Source organism: Nicrophorus vespilloides, unplaced genomic scaffold, assembly GCF_001412225.1.
Source record: "Nicrophorus vespilloides isolate i.1.1-1 unplaced genomic scaffold, Nicve_v1.0, whole genome shotgun sequence".
Taxonomy (NCBI): Eukaryota; Metazoa; Arthropoda; class Insecta; order Coleoptera; family Silphidae; genus Nicrophorus; species Nicrophorus vespilloides.
Window position 1 is genome coordinate 601 of NW_017096246.1, and position 7,975 is coordinate 8,575.

Genomic DNA, 7,975 nt, shown 5'->3' on the forward strand with positions numbered 1-7,975 from the left:
CGAAATAATTCAAATAATAAATATACGTTTTATAAACGAAAGTCTTGTGACATTGGACTTCATTTGTTAAGTAATTTAATAAAATTTGTTTCCGGTATTTCATGGATTTCCTATATTTTTTTTCAACTCAAACATTTCAAGGCGATTTTGAAAAAAAAATCACTTGATTTACATGAATTTCTTTACATTTAAATAAGTAGTTGATGATGAATGTGACCATGACCAACGGAATTGTGCAGATCGATGCACTTGACCCAAATCTAGTAGACAAGAATGGAAAAGAAAAGCGAAACGAAACAAAACACGATTGATATAAACAAAATTTCAGGCTGCCAAACCGCCGAGACCTTGGAAAGGTGTGTACGATGCCACCGAGGACAGGGCAAGTTGCATCCAAATACCAGAATCCGAGTCCGGAGCTCCAGAATCCGAGGATTGCCTCTACATCAACGTTTACACGCCGAAGGTGAGCAAACAAACAAAAAAAATATATTATGAATCATCGCTCGTTGATGACACTTGTTACAATTAGACATAGTTGAAAACCTTGACACAAGCAATTACATTTGGTTGTGCTCTTTTAGCGTATCGTGTAAATCACAAGTAACTTGTCAAGTATTGTTTAGCGAAGATGTGGTGATGACAACCATAGCTTGTTATATTACTAAAAATAATTGTAAATGTATGATTTTCTTACATTATCAAGTAATTGTACAATTATGATAAACTTGTAAACTTCATAATCTTTTGACACTTAACAAATGTACTTTATATGTTACTTGGCAAGTATTGTGTAGTTTATATTCGTTACTATCATAGCTTCAAATATGATGTACTTGTCCAATTAGGACAAGTTATTTTGCAAGTATCTATTTATCACGTATCAAATTATTGTTTTGATAATGTTAGATATTGAAATATTTTTCAGTTACTTGAGTCAGGAAATGAGACTCTGCTTCCGGTGATGTTCTGGATCCACGGCGGAGCGCAGATGAACGGCGATTCGACGTACAACTATTTCGGACCGGACTACTTCATGGAGGACGACGTCGTCATCGTGTCGTTAAATTTCCGCATCGGCGTATTCGGTAATGGTCCACACGCATTACGAATATCTCTTCTGGTGCGTGTTGTAACGAATCTTTTGTCTGCGTGTTCAAGGTTTCCTCAGCACCGGCGACTCCGTGTGTCCAGGCAACAACGGGCTCAAGGACATCGTGCTGGGAATGAGGTGGACGCAGGACAACATTCGCTTCTTCGGCGGAGATCCCAAGAGGGTCACACTGTTCGGGGAAAGCGCCGGTGGCGCGATGGCCATGTACTTGGCCCAATCCCCATTGACGCGAGGAAAAGGTTACTTCAGTAAGGTCATCGCCCAGAGCGGGAACACTCTGTGTCCGTGGTCCTTCCAGAGGAATCCGAGGGACGTGGCCAATAGGATCGCTATGGCGACCTTCTGCGGTCTCTTCATGTTCGACAGCTCGCTCATGATGAATTGCCTGAAGACGGTGGACGTTAACGTGCTGAAAATAGCAGGACTCGGCGTCTTCTTAGGAGTAAGTAACCATAAAGAAAACAAAAATCATAAACTATTTATTACTTTAGGATTCAGGTTTCCTCATCGGCATCCTCAATGGTTTAGCCTTCGCCCCCAACATCGAACCTTACAGCCCAACGGCAGCAGTTACAGAAAAAAGCTACGAACTACTATCGCGCGGAGACATCCCCAACATCCCTTACATCATGGGCTACAATTCCGAAGAAGCTTTGATCGTCGCCGACAGTAAATCGCACACACCATAATCAACCAAACACTAAAATCTTGAAAATTCTAGATTTGACACTGCTTAGACCTCTTTTACTGCAAGCCGATGCCGCTCCTGCGATCCTTGTACCTACAGACATGCACGCAAGCTTCTTCGATTCGGTCCTCAACATCGCCACGCAAATCCGCAACTTTTACTTCGACTTTGCACCGATCACCCTCAACTCCAACGCTAAGATCATAAGGGTAAGACAACTTTTAAACCACAAATCCTCAACTCTTTACTCTCATTTTTTTCAGTACTTGAGCGATCACCTATTCGATCGACCGACGAGGGAAAGTGTTTCGTTGATTTCGAAACGCGCTCCGGTTTACTATTACAGGTTTTCCTATTTTGGAAAATTGGGACTCTTCGCTTCTTCTATCGAAGGTAATTTCAACATTTTCATACCACATTTTATATAACTTAATCTGTTCGTAGGTTTGGGAAAAGTTCAGCACAGCGCCGAGTTAACTTACATGTGGAGGACGAATACGAAGAGCTTTAACAACACGGACCTTAGTTCCTTCCCCAAAATGGATAAACTGGTGCGCGCGAGACTCTTGAAGCTTTGGACAAACTTTGCCAGAACCGGGTAAGTTTTAAATAACGTAATTAAATTAAATGCTAAAATGCGATTTGCAGTAATCCAACGCCATACGAAGACGTCCTGTTGGAGAACAAGATATGGCCCGAAGCTGCAATCAAGGATAGTCAAGATGTATATTGCATGGACATTGGGGAGCACCTGAAGGTTGTCAAGAACCCAGAGAACAGCCAATACCAGATGTGGAAAGGCCTGTACAAGAGATACGGAAAACCGAGCGATACCTATTGATACGAAAACTTTAGTTACCATTAATTATAGAAGCAAAATCCAAAACTAAATTTATCACATATACACACACCTTGTTACCTGTAATATTAGTAGTAGTTTAGAAGTAACTTTGTACATTATAAAAGACAATTTGTATATATTGTAGAAAGAAATAAAATTTATTTTTTTAAATTATTTGAAAACCTGTACATTGTGCTGCATACACTACATAAATCATGAAATGAATTTTATTTTCCAATCAGTATCAGAAAATTTCAAAGGAATCAATTTCAATTAAACATTTGAATATTACATAACTTTTAATAGTTTTCAAATTATACAACCAAATATACAGATGTTGTTGTTGATAGTTCAAATGTTTTGGCGCTGTTTACACAAACAAAATGTGTTATTTGAATAAGTATATTTGTTTGTATTTCAATTTAATTTCTACATTAGTTATAATCGTGTATATGCAAATTTGTGCATTTAAATACTTGATAACTAAAAGATCTCAAGCAGTACTTTAAAAATTAGCATGCGTTTGCACTTTTTGTCAAGGCTGATCTTTTGTTGGAAACGCAAAGATAGTTTCTTAGTTTGTTTATGCTAGCAGAAAGCAAACAGCAAAAAAAAGAGACAAATGGATTCTTGATCAACACATGATTTTGTAAGTTTTAAAGCTTTTACTTATATTGAAAATTACAGCAATGGTGAGTTAACTGTGTTAAATGTAAATTTAAAATTAACGAATTCTTTTGTGACAGAGGGAAGAGGAATGCAAGATGTTGATTCGTGCTATAGTAACGTCCATACCACATGCCATTGATATCAGGGTTATGGCTAAGGAGTTTTTTGATACCATCGGACATGAAATACCATATAAGCAGTTTGGGTTTAAATCATTGGAGCTCTATTTGAAATCTATTCCGGATGTTGTTTCAGTGGGTGCAATATGAATATAGTTTGATTCTGAATAAAAAGTTTTTCTTTTGTATTGCAGGTGCATGGGACAGGCAGTTTTGCAACAGTATCAGTGGTGTGTGTGGAAAAGACTGCTCACATCCGAGAAATGGTGCTGAAGCAGAAGCAGGGAAAGAGAAAACCATTTAGGAATAACAACAACCACACATAGTAAATAACAATTTAAAGTTCTAATGTTATATATAGAGTTTATTTGATTTTTTTAGTATCAATAGGAATAATGGGTTCCGTGCAAAACCAAATTTTAGGATTCAGACAAACCATTATAAACCTATACAAAGCAAGTATGAGACTCAGGTTGTGCAGAATGATACTGCAGAGGTGAGAAAGGAAGAGGAAAGTGATTGCAAAGAGGTATCTGATGGTGTGGAAGATGAGGTGGTGGTGGTGAAGCAGAACGTCGAAAAGAATGTGAAGATATTTATAGAATCTGTTAAGATTAATTACAACGTGCCGAACGACGTGCAGCTGAAACTGAAGATGTTGATCGACTCGTATCCGAATGGAATGTGGTGCTCGAATCTGCCGATCTTCTATCGGGACAAATTCAAGGATAACCTGCAGTACGCCAAATACGGGTACATTTCGATAATACACATGTGCAGTTCGTTACCCGCTATTTTCAAGTACCAGCAGGTTAACCAAGGCGACTACCGTTTGTATAATATCAATGCGAATATCGTGGAGGCTTCGGAAACTGAATTGCTGAAGCAGATCGAAGATTTTAATACGATCTACGAAGAAGACGTTCTCTCTCCGCACGTCTCGGATGTAAGATATTTGCATTGCTTTTTCAACCTCTTATAATGCTTTAGAAACTAACTTTTCCTAAGTTTTTAAATGAAAAGCTGCTCGAAATAATTGAACTGGGCTCGGAGATTGAGGAGCTGAAGCTGAAGCTGCCGTACAGCGAGGACGACTACATGGACATCATCTTAACTGAGATCTTCGATCCGAGTAAGTTCTGGTTCAGCCTGATGGAGAACGAGGAGCAGATCAACAACTTAGTGTACGGTCTGAACGAGTTCTGCAAGACCCATCTGGACAAGTACCTGGTACGTGAGGAGGACTACAAAGTAGGACTGTACTGCGCGGTCAAGTTCCAGAACATCTTTCATCGGGCGAAGATTATTAGCGTAACATCAGTAAACGATTCGGTTCAGGTATATACTGGAAGACAGGATTAGTTTTTTTTTTATTTTTCTAATTGTTTTACCGTCGAAGGTCTTCTACATTGATTACGGCACGTTCCTGTGGTTACCCAAAGAGCAGATCTGCTATCTGCACAAGAGTTTTGCGAAAATGCCGGCGCAGGCTTTGAGAGGTTGCCTTGCCAACATACAGCCTTTGAACAGGAACACGCGATGGGACAGCAAAGCCACGCAGAACTTCATACAGCTCGCCGTCAATCGGAGATTGGTAGCGAACATCCAAAGAGTTCAGGTCCGTATATTCAAAGCAAGCAATCATTGGTATAACAATTCTTTTATTTGTTATTATCCAGGATGGATATTACGAGTTGATCATCGCGGACACGAACGGACCGAAAGACATTTATATTAACGACAGTTTAGTGCTGAACGGTCACGGGCTGTTCAATCATCAGGTAAAGCCACAGTTAAAGTCTCACCGAGAAATAATTGAGTTAATAAGAACAATGATTATATAAATAGTGTGTATGCGAAAAGGTAACGAACTGAAAGCGAGATGGAATCGTGTTACATTCACATTTCTGATCGCAGGAACAAATTGAGATCGCGCTCCACGAGGACAACGTGCCAAACGTATCGGACATCCATCTGTATCCGACGTTCGAGGATCTCGAGTCCGGACAGATGCCCAACTTCATGGAGCTGTGCACTATCTTGAACGTAGGTGTTCCCTACAATTCCATTTTTCCTAAGTATTTCGAGGCTCGCTGCGCGAAACTCGACCTCGTCCAACAATTCAAAGATTTCCTCATTAAGAAATGACGTAAATAATTATAGACTACTTTTTTTTTATCTCTTGATTCGTATAGAGTTTGTTTTGTTTTATTAATTATTTGTAAATGCCTTTTTATAAATTGAACGTTTTCGTTGATATCGCTCATCTGTTTATTCGCACCTTTACACAAAATTTACATTAATTAATAATAACTTATCAAATCATTTTCAAGCAATTCCTATTTAATTCTTAAATAAATCTGCAAATTTCTATAAAGTGAGAATCAAATCATACAATTTAAAGTTATAATGCATGAAGATGTTAATTTTAAAGCACTTTATAACTAAAACAATCTAATTTAAGTAGGCTGTAAAGATTTCTCATGATCCAATTGGTTCAAATTTCAAACAAAATTGTTGCTTCTTGTGGATATTTGGTTGCCTACGTCGAAAAGTACGCTTATCGATCTGTCAGATTTTTGTTTAGGGTAAACCACTGAATGGCATTTGGACTGTTTTAACCTAAACGTTTATTATCCCTTGGATTTCGCAGAGAAATAAATGTTTTTTGAGCGTCGTCCGAGATGGCAAACGACAGGGAAATCTTGAGGGAGATTTGGGAAGGTAAAATACCGGTTCGATTTACCCTGTATCCGGACGAGGTGTACGAACTGCAGCAACCAGATGAGTTCTACTTGATGGTGCCCAGACTGAGCTATTTTCCATTAGTTATCGATAAGGTACGATAGCAAAAAAAAAACTTAATTTACGTAGATGAATGTGTATTAATTGTAATTTGTTGCTGTTTTCACAGGTCAAAAAGCATTTCATTAGGTATGTGAGCAATGATAAGAATGATCAGGAGATGTGGCTGGAGTATGATGGGCAACCAGTCAAGTGGCACTTCCCCATTGGTCTTCTCTTCGATCTCCTGGTTGGTACAGGTCCAGATTTAGGGTTGCCCTGGCACATTGTTGTACACTTTGAGAAATTCCCAGAGACACAAATCTTTCGTCTCAACAGCAAGTAATGTTACTTTCTATATTATTAATCTTTATCTGATTCACATTTTTTTGTTTGCAGAGATCTGGTGGAGGCACATTTCATGGCTTGCCTGAAAGAAGCTGATGTTCTCAAGCATAGAGGCCAAATAGTCAGTAGCATGCAGAAGAAGGATCACAATCAGTTGTGGTCAGGGTTGCAGAATGGTAATTATTTGATGCAAATCTAATGGAAATGTAATTGGATTTCTTTTGGTTTTGTAGATAAGTTTGATCAGTTCTGGGCTGTGAACAGGAAGCTGATGGAGGTGTCAGGTGAAGTTGATCATTTTAAATACATTCCATTCAGGTAAATATTGCTTTAAATTTCTATATGATTTGTACACTGTTTACTTAGTAATTAGTCTTATTAGCATAAGTATTTCTGTAAACATGTGATTACGGAATTCTTGCTACTATGATTTAAAGACGAAAACTATCTATACTCATTACATGGTAGTTTAGAACTACTAAAATATTAGTTGATATCATGATGAATACTAATAATATTGATTGTTTTCCATCGATTATTTACTTAGTACATAATATTAATACAAGTAATTTGTTAAACATCTACGTTTTAGCCAATAATCCTCTTCTATTTTAGAATATACGATATAGAAGGTTTCTATAAGCAGAAGCTTGTGAAACCTGTATCTGATGAGGGCCAAAGGAAAACGCTAAACGACTTGCTGATGGAAATGTATCCGAAGAGGGCGACGTCGGTCAAAGTTCTCACGCACGGCATGTTCCCGCCCCTGAACACGCCCCTCCAATGGATGTCCGAACATCTCAGCTATCCCGACAACTTTCTTCATCTGTGTCTAGTCTGAGTCTCAAAATCTCTATCCGAAGGAACACGAATGCGACTTTTGTTTTAAATGGATTTTAAACGTTGAGCTTAAAGTATTAAGTGTAAAAATTCTCCTACATACTAAGGTGTCCACTATTATTGTTATTTTTATTTTTTGTTATTATTTTTCGATTTTAACCCGAACAAATTTTGAAGAATAAGACCGGCAACGCCATCTGTTTTTGTTTTTTTTTATATATATATTGTATTGATGATATTTGATTTAATAATTAAGGGATACTCATGATCTGTGAACATATATAAACGCACTGCATAGATTTTATTCTTTAGTCAAGTACAAATATCAACTGGACCACCTTTATTTTTTTGTTGCTGTTTTAATATATTTTCTAAATTCTATTCTTTCCCGTACTTAAATTACTTTAAATGCTTCAAATATTGTACAAAACTCATCTTAAATGATTGTAACAACTTTTTTTTTAAGTGCTTTAAATAACATTACGTTATAAGTAATGAATGTAGTTTTATTCATATACAAATTCCTAACTTTCCGATTATTAATATTCATTTATTAATTCATGTTTTAGTAA

At 37.5% G+C, this 7,975-nt stretch overlaps 3 protein-coding genes across 6 annotated transcripts; all 3 read left to right on the forward strand.

Annotated features, from left to right (window-relative positions):
* Positions 1 to 328: 328 nt before the first annotated feature.
* LOC108556376 (venom carboxylesterase-6-like) lies at positions 329 to 2,714 on the forward strand (the record flags this gene model as incomplete). Its single annotated transcript, XM_017912457.1, is given in 8 exon segments — positions 329 to 466; positions 929 to 1,088; positions 1,162 to 1,556; positions 1,606 to 1,783; positions 1,836 to 2,011; positions 2,066 to 2,195; positions 2,247 to 2,400; positions 2,451 to 2,714. Coding segments are annotated over 8 exon segments (1,524 nt in total), but the record flags the coding sequence as incomplete, so codon positions are not given.
* A 501-nt stretch (positions 2,715 to 3,215) lies between these two features.
* Positions 3,216 to 5,609, forward strand: LOC108556377 (tudor domain-containing protein 5). Of its 4 annotated transcripts, none has more exons than XM_017912458.1 (9): positions 3,216 to 3,335; positions 3,390 to 3,566; positions 3,626 to 3,756; positions 3,813 to 4,377; positions 4,440 to 4,769; positions 4,831 to 5,049; positions 5,111 to 5,212; positions 5,280 to 5,294; positions 5,349 to 5,609. In XM_017912458.1, exons 1-9 carry the CDS (start codon positions 3,333 to 3,335, stop codon positions 5,577 to 5,579), a joined length of 1,773 nt encoding a protein of 590 aa, XP_017767947.1. In that variant the 5' UTR covers positions 3,216 to 3,332; the 3' UTR covers positions 5,580 to 5,609. The 4 variants fall into 4 exon arrangements, with proteins under 4 accessions (XP_017767947.1, XP_017767949.1, XP_017767948.1 ...); XM_017912460.1 differs by having other exon boundaries at positions 4,455 to 4,769; XM_017912459.1 differs by lacking the exon at positions 5,280 to 5,294.
* Positions 5,610 to 5,994: 385 nt separating this feature from the next.
* Positions 5,995 to 7,586, forward strand: LOC108556375 (autophagy protein 5). Its single transcript, XM_017912456.1, has 5 exons — positions 5,995 to 6,271; positions 6,346 to 6,557; positions 6,615 to 6,739; positions 6,797 to 6,881; positions 7,179 to 7,586. Exons 1-5 carry the CDS (start codon positions 6,116 to 6,118, stop codon positions 7,402 to 7,404), a joined length of 804 nt encoding a protein of 267 aa, XP_017767945.1. The 5' UTR covers positions 5,995 to 6,115; the 3' UTR covers positions 7,405 to 7,586.
* The last annotated feature ends 389 nt before the right edge of the window (positions 7,587 to 7,975 follow it).